Source organism: Spodoptera frugiperda, chromosome 25, assembly GCF_023101765.2.
Source record: "Spodoptera frugiperda isolate SF20-4 chromosome 25, AGI-APGP_CSIRO_Sfru_2.0, whole genome shotgun sequence".
NCBI classification, from domain to species: Eukaryota; Metazoa; Arthropoda; class Insecta; order Lepidoptera; family Noctuidae; genus Spodoptera; species Spodoptera frugiperda.
This window is the reverse complement of record NC_064236.1, coordinates 34,372-56,061: the sequence shown is the minus strand read 5'-3', so window position 1 is coordinate 56,061 and position 21,690 is coordinate 34,372. Positions and strand designations below refer to the sequence as shown.

The following is a 21,690-nucleotide window of genomic DNA, read 5'->3' as shown; positions in this document are numbered from 1 at the left end:
AGTCAAGATAAATAGAATAAATACTGAATAAAATACTTCGTAATAGGTATAATAGTCATTTTCATCATAATGGTTCCTCGTTAAAAGTTATGGTTTTGGCAACACAAACAATCGAACTATAATAAATATATTGTTTAATACAAGCAACAATCGTATAATGTCCATTATTGGAATTGTTATTTATTTCTACTCGGTTGGCTTTGGTGCCACGTAGGATTGCAGAGTACCTAGCTACCATTACCCCCCCGCACTGGCATCTGTTTGTAGAACAGTTTTGTTGCAGTTGCAACTCTTGCAACTCACGAGATCTTAGCCAGGACTCGGCTATAAGGGCTCGCATCAAATTATAACCTCTATATGTTTAGCCTGACAGTTTCATAAAACTATTCCACTATTTACGTTTCATGATCATCATTTCAGGCCAAATAGCTGATCAACAGAGTTGAGAGATTTCTTTTAAAAATATCTTTAAGTACATAATTATGGATCCAGATTAGTATTCTTTGTGGCTATTCGGTAGACAAGGTAAGTCACCGTAAGTCTCATTAAGTTTAGATTGAGCTTTAAATATTATATAGGTGTGGCTTATTTTCATCTCTTTGCGTTATACCCTAAGGGCCAACTCACACCGAAAGAGCGGCGAAGGGCAGCGGAGCGCAGCGACCCGCTCGGTAGAGAAGGCGCGAGGATTCCCGTGACTGCTCGAGAAGTCGCTGGAATGCGCGAGAAGTCGCGGGACACCGCGCGCCATCTCGAGCCCGCACGCGATGAATTCACGGGTCGTTCTATGCGCAGTTCACTTTCAATAAAACTCGAGGAAACTTGTGTTTATGCAGTGAAAATGAGTATTTTGGATTTAATTATTATTGCACATATAAATAATTATTATTGCGAGGGGCGGGATATTGCCAGCGGCCGCTCGTGACTGCTCGAGCATTCTCGGGAATTCCCGAGAATGCTCGAGCAGGCTCACGGCTCCGTTTATGGAATTCGCCGGAATTCCTGCGGCTCCGCGGGCATCCACGCGCCTCGTTCGTGTTTCTCATGCGATAATAGTATTTATAATAATAAAAGTTAAAATTCTCATGACACTGAAACTGCGCTCCGCTTCGCTGCCCTTCGCCGCTCTTTCGGTGTGAGTTGGCCCTTACTATTTACATACGTCTACATACAAGACATACAAAACCAAAAAACAAAAAATAAAAATAAATAAACGTTTAATAAATCCGACTTCCATAAAGTAAAAACCTTACAAAAAGTAACTAGTATTCATTGTACTGCGTGTGTAACTGTGTACCCAGTGGAAGTCCCACGGGGGCGCAGCCGCAGGACACGCCGCTGGCAGGTGTTGAGGGAATGCATGAGTTGAGGGTTTCTTAACATTAAGTGTACAACCAAATAAAAAATAAATTTTATTAAGAACACAAACATGTTTAAATAAAATTAAGTAAATAACAGAGAAAACCACTTCAAAAAGAGTCATATAACCGCATGGCAGCTACAGTAATTACCTATGGCTCCTACATACCCGCTACCGAACACACAGTCTACACACAACATGACAACACCACCGTGGCGCCGTGGCGCTGTGGATCGTGTGCAGCCTCGCAGGACTCGCTCGGGACATCACGCTATGATCTTGTTGGCGGCAGCCTGCAGGTCGGCCGTGTTCTCAGCGCCGCGGCGCAACACCACTGCTTCATTGTCGTTCAGGTTCTGCCGGATCACGTCTGTGATTCCATTCGAGCCCACCACGCATGGCAGGGAGAGGAACACTTCGTCTTTTATCGCGTGTTCGCCCTGCAAGGGAAACTGTAGATATACACACACGTAGCCGTTGGGTGAATGATGAGTTTGTATTGAAAGTGCAGCGACTGCTGCGTGGGAGCTGCACAATTATTATACTCTATTATTCCACAATGTCATCATCTGCGGTGCAACGGCTGTACCTACTTACCTAGTACTGCCAGTGAGATCCGACTCAGAGTAGATATACAATAAAGTGTGTACAATGTAGAGCTAAATCACAGTAAGTATAAAGCATAGCATAGCGGTATGGGGAGGCAGTATTAGGTATTCTCCATAATTCAAGTAAAAAAGTTTGGATCTTATATTATAACAACTTATAATTGAAGCGACTGAAGAAATTAGACGCATATTCTGTTCAAGAGCGAGAGATACAGAGGTGAGGAAGCGTGTGGGGATGTATTCGTCGTAGGGGAGGTCACGTTGAACAATTTTTTGCCAATAAAGATGTTTTTGGAAATTAGGTACCCTTTTCTCTTTAAGTACACTGTACTCAAGTTACTAATTAAATTTTGAGAATTTACTAAATAATTTAACGTTTCTGGGTAGTTAATATACGAAGAAAGTTTTTAAAATTGTTTGTACGCTTAGTCTAATATCATTTTATTTTTTGAATAAATCTAGTTTTCTGTTGACCTGATTAGTGACACAAATGAACGATAAGACTTTACCTACTTGCTATTTTAAAATTAATGATATTTCTCCCATTAATTAGTAAACATAAATGTTTAAAGATGTTTTTTTACCAGTTGCCCAACTGGTAAAAACTAAAACAATTGAAATCAAACCAGTTATTTTTTATTTATTAATGTTTTTTACCCGACTGCCAAGGAAGGGTTATGTTTTTCGCGCGTATCTTGTATGTATGAGCCTAATATTCTTTATTACCTCATTTCTTCGAAACGGCTTGATGGATTTCGACAATCAGGGCATCGTTGGATTCGTCTTATTTACCCAAGTGTTCTTAGATATGTGACGTAAAACAAAAACCAACATGGCGGCCGTGAGGCGCCCTAGATAGGATACAATTATGTTCTTTATTATCCAAACTAAATACTCGTATCTAGACACACGGCAGTGTGTCCGCCAAGTTCGAGCAAAAAACCGACACACCGGCCGTGGGTTATGTTACACGAACCATTTCGGGCCAACTAGAAATTTCATATGCGTAGATAAAATAGATTTTGAGTTATAGGTGGGTCGAACTTGGCCCGAAATGGTTCGTGTAATATAACCCACGGCCGGTGTGTCGGTTTTTTTGCTCGAACTAGACACACGGCAGTGTGTCCGCCAAGTCTCACAATCTATTTTATCTACGCATATGAAATTTCTAGTATCTGTCGAGATCTACTTACTTATCTAAAATACAAAATTTCATTAATGTACCTATTGTAGGTCTTGAGATATTGACGTCAGAAAATCGCTATTTTTACTATACACTCACTGACTGACTGACTGACTGACTCACTCACTCATCAAAAACCTAGACCACTTCCAATGGTCGTATTGACTTGAAATTTGGCATGGAGGTAGGTCTTTAGGTCAAGGTAAAGGAAAAAATCTGAAAATGGCCAAGTGTGAGTCGGTTTTAAAAATAATGAAGGTGTAAATTCATACCCCTAAGGAACTAAAACAAAAAAAATATCTATATCTTCCAATGGTCGTACCGACCTAAAATTTGTTACGAAGGTTTGTATTTAGTCAAAGTAAAGTAAAATAAGAAAAAAAGAAAATAAACCTTACAAAAATAAATGAAATCCCACCCAAAACATAAATGTGAAAGGCTGCCAAGTTCGATAATATTGGAATGCTTCGCCTATAAAAGAAGTGAGATCTAAATAAGTACCAAGTTCCATACACAGACCTCAGTTAAAAATGATATAACTTGGCAAGTTTTAAGAGAAAATTATATACTTGACTCATTGCGTTTAGTAGGTTTATAACAAAGTGTGTGAAAACTTGCCAACTTGTTATATCATTTTTAACTGAGGTCTGTGTATGGAACTTGGTACTTATTTAGATCTCACTTCTTTTATAGGCGAAGCATTCCAATATTATCGAACTTGGCAGCCTTTCACATTTATGTTTTGGGTGGGATAGGTACTACGCGACGCGATTGACTAGCGGTGTCTGAACTTAAAAGTGAAAAGTGATAATAAAAGTACGTCTAAACTAAATTATTTACAATGAATTTATTTATAAACTAGCTTCTGCCCGCGACTTCGTCCGCGGAAAAATTCTTGTTTTAACATACGATTACACTCGTCGCTATTGTAGCTTCCTAGTAAAACAATTTTTGGAATCGGATCAGTAATTTCGAAGATTACCGAAATTCTCTTGTCTGCTCAAGGTCAGTCCCTTAGTCGCCTTTTACGGCACCTTCAGGTTGAAATGGTATGATGATGTCATTAAATAATTTATGTCACATATCAATCAATTACAATATTCACCGATTACTCATAGATCTAAACACCCCTCTCCCGCACGCGCACCCCTGGCCTTGGCGACGTCCACTTCGCAACGGGCCGTGCAGCTCGTAATAGTTTAATTTCACCACAACTTCAAAACCAAACGTCCAATTTTAATCATTCAAAGACCAAATATTATCAACATAAACTGTTCTTATTGATGAAATAATTTATTTTGATAAGGATTAATAGCAGGAGTAAAAGAAACGCGTTTAAATGTAGTTAAAAAAAAATTCTAGATTTTTAAATAAAAATGTGGTTGTTGTGCCTCACTCGACATAGATAGGTATAGTGTGCCGCGGACTTTTTTGTAGATTAATAAGATCTACAATTAATTATAACATTTTATGGTTCTATCTTTTGTAGTTTAGGCAGCGTACGCAAAATAAGAAACTTCTTTGGTTGATTTTTTTCAGTTTGTGTCGGAAAAATCAAAATATCTTACGGAACCCTATTTTTTTCCAAAATAAAATATAGCCTATGTTACTCGTGGATAATGTAGCTTTCGAATGGTGAAAGAATTTTTAAAATCGGTCCAGTAGTTTTTGAGCCTATTCATTACAACCAAACAAACAAAGTTTTCCTCTTTATAATATTATTATCTAATTATCTATTATCTATTAGTCCGGTCAATATACGATATTGAAATATCAAAAATTCCGACAGAGCTGAATTTTGGTACAGACCTTTATTTTACTATAAAGATTAAAATATTAAAAGTCCCCATCTATCCCATATGTGCTTCAAAAGTTATTCGGGGTCAAAGGTCAAGATTTTAGGTTTTTTGAGTTTTTCTCAAAAACCGTAAGTTTTTTCGAAAAAATACCTCAGACCAAATTTGTAGATCTCAAAATTCTCTACAAAATGGTTCTTATAAGTTTTTCTATAAGTATTACCGTTTCTAAGATAGATTCGTGTGTCCCCACACACATTTTTCCACTTTGGAAGCGTCTAACTTTCAAACGATTGATTTTGACGAAAAGTGGTTTTAGAAACATTAATGTCTTTTTTAAAGACCTATCCATAGACACCCATCACGGATATGTAAGCTGAAAAAAAAATTTTTTTTAATCAGTTCCATGTATGGAGTGCCCCCCTTTACTTTTTAAATTTATAAATTTTTATTCAAAATTCGAATAGCGGTTACCGAAATACACCATCTTACAAAGTTTCAACTATGTAGGCCCAACAGTTTCGTGGCCCAACAGGCTGTGACATACGGACGGACGGACGGACGGACGGACAGACATTTATTTCCGAAACTGTTGGGCCTACATAGTTGAAACTTTGTAAGATTGTTTCTTTGTAAGATGATGTATTTCGGTAACCGCTATTCGAATTTTGAATAAAAATTTATAAATTTAAAAAGTAAAGGGGCCCCCTTTACTTTTTAAATTTATAAATTTTCTCTACATGGAACTGATTAAAAAAAAATTTTTTTTCAGCTTACATATCCGTGATGGGTGTCTATGGATAGGTCTTTAAAAAAGACATTAAGGTTTCTAAAACCACTTTTCGTCAAAATCAATCGTTTGAAAGTTAGACGCTTCCAAAGTGGAAAAATGTGTGTGGGGACACACGAATCTATCTTAGAAACGGTAATACTTATAGAAAAACTTATAAGGACCATTTTGTAGAGAATTTTGAGATCTACAAATTTGGTCTGAGGTATTTTTTCAAAAAACTTACGGTTTTTGAGAAAAACTCAAAAAACCTAAAATCTTGACCTTTGACCCCGAATAACTTTTGAAGCACATATGGGATAGATGGGGACTTTTAATATTTTAATCTTTATAGTAAAATAAAGGTCTGTACCAAAATTCAGCTCTGTTATTTAATAATGTATGACGGAAATGTAACATTATTTAATAATGTATGACGAAAATGTTCTCCTTAAAATTGTTTAAAAAATATGTATTCCTCGACTGCAAATGTTTATCTCTTATGGTAGACTCACAATAACACGTATAACTCCCGATAGCTTAGCAGTTCGGAGCTTTCTGATTATATTTGTCTACTCTTACGTTTATAACACATTCATTGATTGATTCATTCATTCATTCATTCATATTAAATGAAATCTGTAGAAGGGTCAATACTGTACTTACATTGAAAATATTGAAAGAATAAATAGCAGGGGGTGTTACTGGATCGATACCAAACCCAAATATGTGATTAATTTTTTTTTTGTCTGTCTGTCTGTATGTTCAGGCATCACGTGAAAACTAACAGTTCGAAATATACTTTATTATCCTGGGCATAAAATATGATACTTTTATCCTGGAAAAATACGTAGAAAAAATATCTTTATTTTTCAGTTTTATTCTATAGAACGCGAGCTCAACAGCAGTAGCTCAATAGAGGGATCTCCTTAATTATTATGGGCCTCACCGTATTTGGGTCCAATAGATATTTATAAGATGTCATTGTCAGAGTTACTCAAAATGGGGAAATAAAACAAACCACGCGAAGACCGACATCCGCGCGGACGGAGTCGCGGGCGGAAGCTAGTATTATAATAAATCTGTAGAAGGGTCAATTCTGTACATTGAAAATATAGAAAAACCGGCCAAGTGCGAGTCGGACTCGCCCATGAAGGGTTCCGTAACAGCAAGTAGATGACATAATATAAAAGTTTTAAAATAACTTGGTTTTACATAGTGTTTGTATGAACGACAAAGTAATATTTGCGGTTTTTGAAAATGTTTTATTTCTTAAAAACTAATAATGATATCTGGTTCAAACCAATTTTCGTTGTTAGTTTCTATTGAAATCTACAGCATATATTTTTTTTAGTTTTCTCATTTTAAAAGTTAGAGGGGGGACACTCATTTTTAACCGACTTCAAAAAAAGGAGGAGGTTCTCAATTCGACCGTATTTTTCTTTTTTTTTTTTTTTTATGTATGTTAATCGATATCTCCGGCAGTTATAGACCGATTTGAGAAATTCTTTTTGTATTTGAAAGAGTACGATGTCAGTGTGGTCCCATATAATTTTTTTTAAAGTCTGACCATAAATGTGGAAGATAATCCAGGGAACTCCTCAAAAATGAACAGAATGTGCTCTGCGTTTGAGTTTAAGTGATGTATATTAGCTTATCTTTCTGAGTAACCATAATATTCAGGACAGATAGTAGCATATCTGGTACAGAATGAGGGGTAGCTTGATGTGCTGTCTGATTTACATGTGTATGTAGGTACCTAATCTGTTTGTGTTTGACAAATGCATATCTCTGGCAGTTATAGTCCGATTTGAGAAATTATTTTTGTGTTTGAAAGAGTACGATGGCAGTGTGGTTCCATATAATTGTTTTTAAAGTCTGACCATAAATGTGGAAGATAATCCAGGGAACTCCTTAAAAATGAGCAGAATGAGCTCTGCGTTTACGTTGAAGTGATGCATACTAGCTTATCTTTCTCAGTAACCATAAAATTCAGGACAGATAGTAGCATATCTGGTATAGAATGATGGGTAGCTTGATGTGCTGTCTGAGTTACATGACTGTATACCTATGTGGGTATCTAATCTGTTTGTGTGTTTTACAACTGACTATGTATGTAGCTTATGAACTGTTAGCTGTCGGCTCAGCAGATCATAAGTTAGGGTATCAGGTTAATATACATTTGAAAGTAATGTAATTATGCGTCAATATGGATAGATATTAATATTATTCATTTAAACGGCGCTGTCTCATATGAGCAGCGCGTTTAATAGGTCGACCCATACTCAAATAAGTTATTCACTAAAAATCAAGAAATAAAAAACAATTTTAACAAAAAAAAACCGACTTCAAAAAATAAATATTCCAAAACAAATTAATATGCACTAAAAAGTAAAAGAAAAAAAAACAATTTTAACAAAAAAAAACCGACTTCAAAAAATTAATATTCCAAAACAAATTAATATGAACTAAAAAGTAAAAGAAATAATTGCGTATTTTTCAACAACTTCATAGATCAACTAACTTTACTAACTCATCACACACATTATAATATAAGTAGGTACAATTATTGTTATTTCTGGAGTCGGTGTCAGCCAACTAAGAAAGATTTGTTATTTACCTTTTATCACAACAAAACATTACAGTTTTACACCAGTTGTAAGTAGGTACTTAACCACCACTCCGCCCGTGCCGTGCTAGTTGTTGGCGTTTCCTAGGCTGACACCGACTCCAGAAGTAACAATAATTGTACCTACTTACATTATAATGTGTGTGATGAGTTAGTAAAGTTAGTTGATCTATTAAGTTGTTGAAAAATACGCAATTATTTCTTTTACTTTTTAGTGCATATTAATTTGTTTTGGAATATTAATTTTTTGAAGTCGGTTTTTTTTTTGTTAAAATTGTTTTTTATTTCTTGATTTTTAGTGAATAACTTATTTGAGTATGGGTCGACCTATTAAACGCGCTGCTCCTATGAGACAGCACCGTTTAAATGAATAATATTAATATCTATCCATATTGACGCATAATTACATTATTTTCAAATGTATATTAACCTGATACCCTTACTTATGATCTACTGAGCCGACAGCTAACAGTAACCTGTTCATAAGCTACATACATAGTCAGTTGTCAAACACACAAACAGATTAGATACCCACATAGGTATACAGTCATGTAACTCAGACAGCACATCAAGCTACCCATCATTCTATACCAGATATGCTACTATCTGTCCTGATTTTTATGGCTACTGAGAAAGATAAGCTAGTATGCATCACTTCAACGTAAACGCAGAGCTCATTCTGCTCATTTTTAAGGAGTTCCCTGGATTATCTTCCACATTTATGGTCAGACTTTAAAAACAATTATATGGAACCACACTGCCATCGTACTCTTTCAAACACAAAAAGAATTTCTCAAATCGGACTATAACTGCCAGAGATATGCATTTGTCAAACACAAACAGATTAGGTACCTACATACACATGTAAATCAGACAGCACATCAAGCTACCCATCATTCTATACCAGATATGCTACTATCTGTCCTGAATTGTATGGTTACTCAGAAAGATAAGCTAATATACATCACTTAAACTCAAACGCAGAGCACATTCTGTTCATTTTTGAGGAGTTCCCTGGATTATCTTCCACATTTATGGTCAGACTTTAAAAAAAATTATATGGGACCACACTGACATCGTACTCTTTCAAACACAAAAAGAATTTCTCAAATCGGTCTATAACTGCCGGAGATATCGATTAACATACATAAAAAAAAAAAAAAAAAAAAATACTGTCGAATTGAGAACCTCCTCCTTTTTTTGAAGTCGGTTAATAATTGCGTATTTTTCAACAACTTAATAGATCAACTAACTTTACTAACTCATCACACACATTATAATGTAAGTAGGTACAATTATTGTTATTTTTGGAGTCGGTGTCAGCCTAGGAAACGCCAACAACTAGCACGGCACGGGCGGAGTGGTGGTTAAGTACCTACTTACAACTGGTGTAAAACTATAATGTTTTATTGTGATAATAGGTAAATAACAAACCCATCTTAGTTGGCTGACACCGACTCCAGAAGTAACAATAATTGTACCTACTTACATTATAATGTGTGTGATGAGTTAGTAAAGTTAGTTGATCTATTAAGTTGTTGAAAAATACGCAATTATTTCTTTTACTTTTTAGTGCATATTAATTTGTTTTGGAATATTTATTTTTTGAAGTCGGTTTTTTTTTTGTTAAAATTGTTCCACTTTGGAGGCGTCTAACTTTCAAACGGTTGTTTTTGACGAAAAATGGTTTTAGGAACCTTAATTCTTTTTTAAAGACCTACCCATAGACACCCATCACGGATATGTTAGAGGATTTTTTTTTTTAATCAGTTCCATGTATGGAGTGCCCTTTAATTTTTCAATTTATTAATTTTTATTCAAAATTCGGATAGCGGTTACCGAAATACACCAACCTACAAAGTTTCAACTATGTAGGCCCAATAGTTTCGGAAATAAATGGCTGTGACATACGGACGGACGGACAGACAGACAGACAGACATGTCGAATCTATAAGGGTTCCGTTTTTTGCCATTTGGCTACGGAACCCTAAAAAATAAATAATATAGTGTTACTGGATCGATACCAAACCCAAATTGAATTTTTTTTTGTCTGTCTGTCTATATGTTCAGTCATCACGCATTTATTTTTCAGTTTTATTCTACAGAACGCGAGCTCCACAGCAGTAGCTCAAAAGAGGGATCTCCTTAATTATTATGGGCCTCGCCGTATTTGGGTCCAATAGATATTTATAAGATGTCATTGTCAGAGTTACTCAAAATGGAGAAACAAAACTTCCACGCGAAGACCGACATCCGCGCGGACGGAGTCGCGGGCGGAAGCTAGTATAATATATAAAATATAGCCTATGTTACTCGTGGATAATGTAGCTTTCGAATGGTGAAAGAATTTTTAAAATCGGTCCAGTAGTTTTTGAGCCTATTCATTACAACCAAACAAACAAACAAACAAAGTTTTCCTCTTTATAATATTTTATTAGTATTAGTATTAGTACATAATTGAGTGTAACAGTCGGGACCCATTAAATAAACTAGACTAAAATCATTCAATATGGGTCCCGACTGTTGCACTCAATTATGTTTCGCATAAGATTATTATTTTTTGTGTATTGATGAATTTTGTGGTAATAGCATTGCTATCTACACTTTTAGACTAAGCTTGTTTTTTACTTTTCAGTTTTTATTTAAAGTGTTTTTTATGCAGTCGGGTTTTTTAATTTTTAAAATTTTTGTAGTATGTTAAGGCGCTGTGCATAGTCAAAATAGGATTGATTCAACAGATTTTTTTGCCCAATGTTTACATGTTAGAGCAACAAAAAAAATATATGTTAATCTTGATCATTTTTATGAATGGACCACCTTCTTCAAAACACGATTTCTATAAATTTTCTCGATAAAAAAAAATCATAAACTAACCATTTAAATTGAAATTCTAGCCATTGTAACTATATTATTTATGAACATATCTTAATAAAATTAATAACAGTGACGTAATTTAAAATAATAAAGGGATCTGCCTTATTTATTTGTCGATTGAAATGAGATATTTGTAAGAATTAATATAATTCATGATAAATAACTCAGAACGAATCGAACAAAACGTCGTCCGATCATGACATCTATTCGTTTCTCTTTCATTCCTACGCGGACCGGCAGTGACCGCTGAGGCGCGCTGCTTGGTGGACCTATGTCAGTTTGTGTCAATCGCCGCTCAGAAAATAATCATTCACTAACATATCTTTTTGCTGTTTGTAATATTTTATTATGTAATTAGCTTTTTATAAGTTGGGTTGTCAGTATATATTTTTGTACGAAATCGATTTAAAGTTATGTAAATACAATTAATTTTTTCATATACTATTACCGCGTAGCATGGTGCAGATGACACATTCAGTAACGTTCCGTACCATTCTTGAAAGGAGAAGGGGACTTTTGGGCCCAGCAGTTAACTAGTTGAAATGTATATTAAAAAAACCGTCATATTTTTCTAAAGGAAATCACAAAATATGGTACCTTGTTTCTATCTGGGAAGCGAGAAAACTTAAATTAAGTTATAAAACATTAATGATTATTTAATCATTTATGCGTATAAGTACTCTGTGATTTAAACTTCTTACAACACTTCTGTCTGATATCAGTCAGTCATCGATTGACAGATGACACTTGTTTGTTGTGTTTCGTTCTAAATGCGCACGTATTTTCCATGTTTTATTGTTAAACCCCACGACCTCGGCTTTATAAAGGACTTTTGACGGATCTTGCATCTCTAAATTACCTTACTCTCTATTTTGGACAACTGTTTAAGCCTATCAATCGGATATTGACGACATGGATCGCTGTGTAGATTGTACGATTGCGACTGGTCGTAGTAACTCTATTGGCAGAAGAGTCTTGGAAGATGAGGCGATTTTATCAGTTATTCGTCAGTGGCGTGCATCTCAGCCTGTATAATATGGTATCTCAGTTGGGAAAGATACCAAGAAAATATACGTACCCCGCCCCCTACACAATTCTTAGATGACATTCTCCTAATTATTGAAGATGAATAATACATATTTTATACATAATTGGTGTTTTATTTATATATCCTCCTGTCCGTTTTTTAGTTTTTAAAAGATTAGTGCCTACTGCTTCTAAGTGCCTATGTTTGCACCACGTTTTTTAAACGCGCCGCCGACGCGCGTTTTTAGCGATACTTGCGTGCGTATCGCGTCTGTATCGCTACAGACGCGATAGTTAGACGCGGCCTGTAGACCTTTGCACACCTGACGCGCGTGTGTAGCGATACAGACACGCGTGTGTAGTGATGCAAACACGCATGTTATCAATACACACGCGCTGTTGCCGCGCGTTTGTATCGATACAAACGACAACAAACTGCCCTGCAGGAGAACAACGCGCCAGCGACGCGCGTTTCCAAAACGCGCGTCGCCGGCCGTTTATAAAACGTGGTGTGCATAGGCCCTAAGTACAGAATATTGAATGTAAAAACTTGTCTACGACTGTAGCGACTGTTCGGGGCACTGGAGAGCCAAACGTGTCAGATCTTCGACACGTCACACACGCTCCTTGCTTAAAACCAAAATTATTTACTTATTATTCGTCCAAACTCATATTATTATCTGAGTCAGGATCATCTGAATCTGTATCTGTATATTGACATTATATACACGCAGATACACTGCACAACTAAACAACACACTTTAATAACAAAATTAAAGAGAATTCAATGTATGCTGCGAGTATCGATAGCGATAAAAAAAGACCTTTCTAATGTCCATCCCTAATCATGTGGTACTGAGAGACGTCAACGTCATACAGGCAACTGTCACTAGCGCAAAAACTATAGTAGTAGTAAGTTTGTGTAAATTATTGTTCGATTTCGGTTTTAGTCATAAAAAAAATAATAAAAAATAAAATAAAAATAAAATAAAAATGTATACAACATAATATTAAAAATATAAAAACAAAAACTAATACGAGTAATGAGATTCGATCTTAAGGATCACGGAATGCGAATCTAGACAGCAACGCACTGGGCCACTCGTCCTTGAAACTATAGTAGCGAAATTACGCTCCTAAATAAAATGGAATACGCGTATCAATGACATTTGCACGGTGCACCCCTCAGTACACGAGACCCACTTCACCTGCTTCACCCCCTCAAATACATAAAAGTTGTCTATTCACCGCGCCTTAATACCCTGTGCACAACACTGCGACTGTGATACTGTTTATGCCGAAAAAGTAGATACAATAAAACAAACTACATTACGGCTCGATCGCTACACACGAGCACTGTATCAAACGCAGATGTAAGCTTGTCGAATGTTAGCTTAGCCGCAGTCAGAGGACTCTATGCCGGACGATTTATCTAATCGCGGGATTTCGGGATTATCTACATTTAATCTCGGGATGCCGGGATAGTCCCGAGATTGTAATGGTGGTTTGTACTTTCTAGATAGTGGTAAGAAAAAAACAGTTGTGACGTGACAACACTGCGACCCGACCGAAACATATTAATAGACATTAATATGTTTTGTTATTTATGCTGACTTGTAAGGAATTCATATACATATATATACATCTGGTTTATGAGTGGTTGTTTTAATTATCAGAACCTTCTTATACAGTTAAAAATTTTAAATCAATTTTAAATATTTCCCAAATTGTAACCTTGTGTGGAACTAATCTTAGAAAGATCAGTAGTTTCTTTGACTGCTTCTGGATTTACAGTTTTCATACTGTTTTTTATTTAATTTTATTTATATTCAGATATTTAAAAAAACTATATAAAAACCCGGGATTTATTAAACTTATGTATCCCGAAAATGGGACTAAAATATGACCGGGATCCCGGGATCGAATCCTCTACCCGCAGCGGACTTTGCGCTATAACTATAGAGTCGATGGTCGAAGTAGCTGGAACCGCTCACAGTACGCGGGGACAACGCCAGGGATTGTATTTGTCGCAGGAGGATTATACAATCTGCCATTATCACATTACGGTAGCTGTGTATAAAACTGGCTGGTTTGTAATATACTTAACTGCTGGACAACTAGCCAAAAGTCACCAGGTTATTATCCAAATTATAATAAATCTGTAGAGAGGTCAATTCTGTACATGAAATATATTTCCAAAATAACTATCAGCGGGTGATTAGTGATCGATACTGACGCCAAAAATGCAATCAGAAAATTTTTTGTCTGTCTGTCTGTCTGTCTGTCTGTCTGTCTGTCTGTCTGTCTGTCTGTCTGTATGTTCTTTATAGAAATAAAAACTACTGGACAGATTTCAACGAAACTTGGTACAATTGTTATTCATACTCCTGGGCAGGTTATAGTATACTTTTCATCACGCTACGATTAATAGGAGCAGAGCAGTGAAGGGAAGTGTTGGGAAAACAGGAGAACTTACTCCATTTTTTAAGTTTCCGTCGCGTGTGCAGCCTTAATGGTTAAAGCTACACAGAAATAATGTATGACGGAAATGTTCTCCTTAAAATTGTTTAAAAAATATTCCACGACAGCAAATGTCTATCTCTTATGGTTGACTCACAATAACACGTATAACTCCCGATAGGTTAGCAGTTCGGAGCTTTTTGATTTTGCTTGTCTACTTTTACGTTTATAACACTCTCATTCATCCCTAATTAAAAAAAAAATGTTTACTTACATTATTACCTATTTAATATGAAAAGAATCATAGAAATTGATACAGAAACACCAAAGATATACGTGAATTACGCTAAAGCCATCGTGCGTGAATACTGAATTCGATATTTCCGGGATTAAGCGAAAGTTAGCAAATTTAGTATAAGTAATAACGTTCGTTTGCGGCGGAATATTAAGTAGGTATCCAACCTAAATGAATTTATATCTATACCTACATCTAATAAATCTGTAGAAGAGTCAATTCTGTACATTGAAAATATTGAAAAAATAAATAGCAGGGGGTGTTACTGGATCGATACCAACCCTTAGGTATACCTTATTACCCTGGGCATAAAATAGGATACCTTTTATCCTGGAAAAATACGTAAAAAAAACTTAATTTTTCAGTTTTATACTACAGAACGCGAGCTCAACAGCAGTAGCTCAATAGAAGGATCTCTTTAATTATTATGGGCCTAGCCGTATTTGGGTCCAATAGATACCTATTTATAAGATGTCATTGTCAGAGTTACTCAAAATGGAGAAATAAAACATCCACGCGAAGACCGACATCCGCGCGGACGGAGTCGCGGGCGGAAGCTAGTATTCAATAAAATGTAACTTGCCGTAAGTAACAGAGGTCATATGCTCCTGTTCGTCAATCTGTAGTTACAAATTATGACACGTGGGCGCTGCTTGACCTAATAATTATATTGTTTTAATATTGGATGCCGTTTTAGAGGACTTCCAATACTTTACAAATGAGATGATTACAATGAAATCTGTAAATCTTGACTACAATGCTGCACTACACGCAATCCCTGTAATGTAAAGTTAAATCATTCGTACCTTGACGTAAGTGGACACAGGGAGCACTTTATTGGCATTGGTAAGTATACTTTTGCATACATTCGCCACGCCTAGGGCCAGCGACCACGAGGCGCAACCCTTGAGCTGCCGCACCAGCCCCTCGGCCTTCACTGCGTCTTCGTACAGCTCGAACCAGCACTCGGGGTCCTTGTCCGTGCCGATGAGGGGGTTCATGTCCTTCAGCAGCACGCCGCCGATGTTCGCGCTGGACCACACGGGCACTGGCAACAAGCGAGTATCTACTCAACTATCTAGTCACTGCGGATGTGTCTTTCTTCTTATAGATTCGTTATATCTGTCTGTACGTCCGTATGTCACAGCCATTTATTTCAGAAACTGTTGGGCCTACATAGATGAGAATTTGTAGGTTCATGTATTCTGGTAACCGCTATTCGAATTTTAAAATAATAAATTAAAGGGGGGATTATACTTACATGGAACTAATAAAAAAAAATCTGTGATGGGTGTCTATGGATAGGTCTTTAAAAAGACATTAAGGTTCTGTACAATTGTTTGGAAGACGCTTCCAAAGTGGAAAAATGAGTCCCCCCCCTCCCCTCTAACTTGAAAAATAAGAGAGTGAGAAAACTAAAAAAAATGTGTGCTGGTTTGAACGAGATCGACGGACTGCACGGTTGGTGCGGTGGCTGGGCAACTGGCTGCTGCACAACGGGTAGCGGGTTCGATTCCCGCACGAAGCAACTCTTTGTGTGATCCACAAATTGTTGTTTCGGGTCTGGGTGTCATGTGTATGTGAACTTGTATGTTTGTAAACGCACCCACGACACAGGAGAAAATACTAATGTGGGGCAACGGTTTTTAAAAAAAAAAAATATCATTATGAGTTTTTAAGAAATAATACATTTTCAAAAACCGCAAATACAACTTTGTCGTTCATACAAACACTATGTAAAACCAAGTTATTTTACAACTTTTATATTATAATATGTCATCTACGTGCTGGTACGGAACCCTTCATGGGCGAATCCGACTCACACTTAGCCGGTTTTTGTTAGGGCAACATGGTAAAGTCAGCGTGCTTGCTAAGATGGAGGAACCTTTCCTTCATTTGGTTGCATATTCTAGTAAAGAACTTGTTACCGCTGTAATGCGGTCCGTGCTGGCCGATGATGTACGCGTGGCAGCACTCCGGCAAGACGCCGAATTTTTCGCCCAGCAGGAATCGGAACCGCGCCGTGTCCATCAAGGTGCCGGTGCCGATTATCCGGTTCTTCGGTATACCGAGCAGCTTCCACGTCACGTAGCTGAGGATATCGACTGGTTCACTCGCTACTAAGAAGATTGCATTGGGACTATATTTTGCCAGCTGGTGAGAGAAAATTTCATTAATTAATTTGAGTAAAGTTTATTAGTCGGTTAAACAAAGTTCTCGGGAACACATTATATTATTTCTAAGTTACAGTTGTGCGGCATTAAGTTAGTTTCGAACCAGAGTTGGATGTTATGCCCGATCAGAAATAGACTGCTCTCAAGAATTGTTAGTTATTCCTCAGTCAAAATGTGTAAATGTGAATGTGAACCATTTCAGGACACATCAAGGAACTTACCGGCGCCACAATAGCCCTCACGATGCCCGCATTCCGAGCGATGTAGTCCATGTCATCTTCGTCTCGCCCCTTGTACGTCCCCGTGGTGATGACGCATATTTTAGAATCGCGGGTGTCCGCAGGATCTAACGTTTACAAAATTATTTATTTACTTATTTCATATTTACCCCTTCAGCTACGCCCATAGTCGCCACTCTTGGCATTAAGTTTCAAACAAAATACAAAGGTTCCCAAACTTATTTCTTTTAACGCCCAAATTGAAAATCTGTTACTATGGAGCGCCTCCATTTATCTGCCGCGTAGCGAGATTATAATTATATTATATAATTCCAATTTCGCTTTACATAAATAATTATATTTTCGATAAAAGCGAAACTTGGCCACAACAACACCTTTTTTTTCAGGGGAAAATCAGCAAATGATGCGAAGTCATCGCCGAGGTGAGGTAAAGATAATCTCATGAGATTATCACAGACAGGGTCCAGGAGGGCTGATGCCCGACTGGGGCTGTAGACAACCAGGTTGCAGGTTATTGGAGCCCCAGTTAAAAGCAGATGTAGGTACGGGGTGGTTTTTGGTCGAGCGTGTGATGTTGCGTTACAATACAATGGTGCGTGTGATGTTGCGTTACAATACAATGGTGCGTGTGATGTTGCGTTACAATACAATGGTGCGTGTGATGTTGCGTTACAATACCATGGTGCGTGTGATGTTGCGTTACAATACAATGGTGCGTGTGATGTTGCGTTACAATACCATGGTGCGTGTGATGTTGCGTTACAATACCATGGTGCGTGTGATGTTGCGTTACAATACCATGGTGCGTGTGATGTTGCGTTACAATACCATGGTGCGTGTGATGTTGCGTTACAATACAATGGTGCGTGTGATGTTGCGTTACAATACCATGGTGCGTGTGATGTCAAGTTACAATAAATAAAATACCTTTGCTGGAAATTATCTTTGGATTTTTCAGAAACATTGCGCTAGACTGAAGATCTAAATGTTCACCCTCAAGTATTTCTTCGTTCATGTCAATCATACATATGTTTTGCGTGATTTCCTAGAATGCAATTTATTACGATTTCAATAAGGTAAACATTTTATTGAGACAACTTGGATCGTCAAACAAATATTTTTTTCAAAAATAAAGCAGTTAACTTAGACTTTATTATTCCATTTTACTTAACCATTATTCAGGATAAAGATAAAATAAAATAAGATTTGTAGCAACAAGAGTCAAGAGACTGGATGGCCCACGGTTCTTTTTCGATGATAATGATAACACATAAATCATTATAATTTTAAACCTATGACTTAGATTTATCTTATATCTGTTGGAATCATGCCGATCATCTGGTACCATGTGGACGTCGTCTCCAGGGACAATCTGCATGGTTTATTTGGTTGAATGCACTAATCTCAGGAACTACACGTAATTGAAAAAATATGTTTGTAATAAATTTACATTTTAAATGGTGTGAGTACTTGGCAAAATAAAAGAGCTATTAATAAGGAAATGGAAAAATTAAATAAAACAAAAATTAAACAAAACAATGCAGAGAATAATCACGAATTGAATAAAACATTGTTGGTCATCAACAACAACATTGATCCACACTAGTAATTGTAACGGATCGAAGTAACACTCGTTACTAACACGAACCACACCAGTCTATTACTTTACCTTAGCCAGTAGAGTGTACACGATAGCAGTGCCAATATCGTCTAGACCCACGATGCTTATTTTTTCGCCAAACCCGACACGTTTGTGCGCGGTGGTGTTCAATATCTTCCCGATCGTTGTGAACTGTTTGCAAGGAACACCCTTACCAGCTGCTTCTGGCGGCTCCTGCGTGCTGACGTACTTCACAGCTGGAAATTACATAAACACATAATCCATTCACAAATTGTTTCTTCAATAATTTGACGCTGTATTGTCGTTACATTGCTTGGACACATTGTGCAATTATAGAGAATGGATCACATAATGCATCAGTGATGTGGTAAAATATTATAGAGTTTTTGATCGGACTTCTCCATTTGAAAGTTATTAAACATTTGGAACGAGCATCTGCACGAGGTCTGCATGATTCTTTGAAATAAATGCTCTGACTTTGAACTTTTCGACAATTCAACTCATTTTAAGCCATTTCGGATTCAGGGGCATAATCAGGGTTGCCAACTTTTTTTTACAAGTATTAATAAATAAAGTATATTTAGGTCGAAGAAAGAAAATAAACAGCATTTTACCAAAATTAACTGTACTATACGACATATTTTTAGTGCTTCTCGCACAACTTATTAATTTAGAGCCATTTTCCAGCTATTTTTTTATTAAATTAATTGAAGCTGTATATTCCTCTCTTCCCGCCACTTTGCATTATTTCCTAAGAAACCATTCTAACTTGGTGTTCGTCCGGCATGTTTATACTGAGCTCAGTATGTTGTATACTTTATTTTTAACCGACTTCAAAAAAAAGGAGGAGGTTCTCAATTCGACCGTATATATGCTTTTTTGTTGAACACTACAAAGTATAAAGTAGGTAGTGAAAACAGTATAATAGTGTTTTAACGTGAGTTTTTGCAACCCTTTTTTTAAGGGGTGAAAAATATCCAATTACTTCTCTCGTCTTTGGCGAAGCGAAAGGGAGCGTCAATCTTTTATTGCGCAAAAACGAACCCGTTTATACTTCTGGTCTTTAAGCCGAAGCCCGAGTAAACATGCTAGGTAGTAAGCTGCTCCTGGTCTGGCATCAGCTATCTGTGGTGGTCTGATGGTTCTTAAGCGCGCGCGAAACGCCACACGCTCGAGTCTGGTTGTGGTCGGGACGGTGGGCTACCCTTGCTGCGTCCCCAGACCCGATCTTACGGCGGCTGGAGATCGTTGCGCGATTGACGCCCGAAGTGTCTTTCGCGACGGCTGGGGCGTGAGGTGGTTCGTTTTCCTCACACGTCCCGCCTCCTCCTTAGCTGGCATGACTGCTTTACAGAAGGAGAAGACGGCATCCCAGCCCCCCTCGCTCCGCACCATGGACTGAACCAATGCTGGACGCGAAACGTCGTCGACCATATCCCTGAGGACATGGCGGTGTTCAGCGCACGCAGGGCAAACCGCCACCGTGCCTATGCTCTAGTGTCCTCCGTGTCCTCCGGGTGATCCTCGGAGTGATGACACCCGGGCATTTTCTCCCGCTCTATCAGAAACTGGTAAATCCCGCACTTCACATGTCCGGTGAGCACCTGTATCAGGCTGTTGGTGAGGACGCCGCGCCGTAGCGTCTCTCAATTTACTCCTTAAAGAGGGGTCTTACCGCTGCAATGACAGCGAGCCCAGCCCTCGGTTGCGACATTCGTTGCTGCATTCTGCCATGAAATCGCACCGGAGCTCGTATCGCTGCGCACCAATCAGGCAGCTGAGTTTCGCCGGGCGACGCGTCGTCGTCGCGCACACTGAAGACGTGCGCAAGCACTTTCGCCTCCAAATCCCACGGCGGTATACAGGGAACATGAGTCGTACTTACGGAACTAAAAAATCCGAATTATCGTAATATCGATGCGCGATAATCCTGTGAAGATAAACTCTAAATATTGGATGATAATAAAATTGTTAACCGAAGTCTTAATACTCACCGGAATGAAAAATGCCGTAAGCACAGAAGGCATTCTGTTTTCTTACGCGGCTCGCTACCGCTAACTGCGGAACTGCGTGTTTGAGTAAAAGGAACATTTCAACAAAAATATAATAGTTAAATTACGCAAACTTTACAAGACAACTCTATACATTTTAAAAGATTTCTCTTGACACGGACTTGACAAGTCTTTGAAAAGTTGAAAATTAATTTAATTCACTTTCTTAACGGCCAAGACGACCGGTAAAGAATGAAACGAGAATTTAGTTATACAAGCTTACATATTTATTCATAGATGTTGAAAAAAGGCGGACGTAATGTCACTTATTGGAGACTAAGTGACCCTCGACCGTTAGGAGGGCACCCATAAATCATAATCCCTACATGTAGCCTCTGGGTGGTGCTACTCAGGTGACACTAAGTGGTAGGCTTTGGCGCACTCCACCGGGTGGTGGTCACCTGGGACTATTTCACTGCTATTCCCAGTAGTTGTTTCTGGGGGACGCTAGAAGTGGTTGTTCCCATACCAGAGTACTGACCATGCTAGAAGGGAAATTCGTAAGGAAAGAGCATATGCTTTGCATCGATTGTCTCACATAATAAATACAGACACACTATTACGGAATAGCCGAATCTCTCTGCAAATGCGGAGGGGGTTCCCCT

The 21,690-nt window shown here is 37.7% G+C and overlaps 1 protein-coding gene across 1 annotated transcript; it reads right to left on the bottom strand.

Moving 5' to 3' along the window:
* Positions 1 to 1,399: 1,399 nt before the first annotated feature.
* LOC118268533 (L-lactate dehydrogenase B chain-like) lies at positions 1,400 to 21,223 on the bottom strand. Its single transcript, XM_035583072.2, has 7 exons — positions 21,029 to 21,223; positions 19,083 to 19,270; positions 18,341 to 18,458; positions 17,396 to 17,520; positions 16,929 to 17,154; positions 15,807 to 16,048; positions 1,400 to 1,800 (listed from the first exon to the last, which is right to left on the bottom strand). Exons 1-7 carry the CDS (start codon positions 21,123 to 21,125, stop codon positions 1,627 to 1,629), a joined length of 1,170 nt encoding a protein of 389 aa, XP_035438965.1. The 5' UTR covers positions 21,126 to 21,223; the 3' UTR covers positions 1,400 to 1,626.
* Positions 21,224 to 21,690: the final 467 nt, after the last annotated feature.

What these genes read in the sequence shown, in the direction of transcription:
- LOC118268533 (XM_035583072.2), bottom strand. Translation starts at nt 21,125, where the DNA reads ATGTTCCTTTTACTCAAACACGCAGTTCCGCAGTTAGCGGTAGCGAGC. An exon ending in AAAGATAATTTCCAGCAAAG is followed by an intron (nt 17,521 to 18,340) that starts GTATTTTATTTA and finishes TGTAAACGTTAG; the next exon opens with ATCCTGCGGACACCCGCGAT. An exon ending in GCACGGACCGCATTACAGCG is followed by an intron (nt 16,049 to 16,928) that starts GTAACAAGTTCT and finishes GCTTGTTGCCAG; the next exon opens with TGCCCGTGTGGTCCAGCGCG.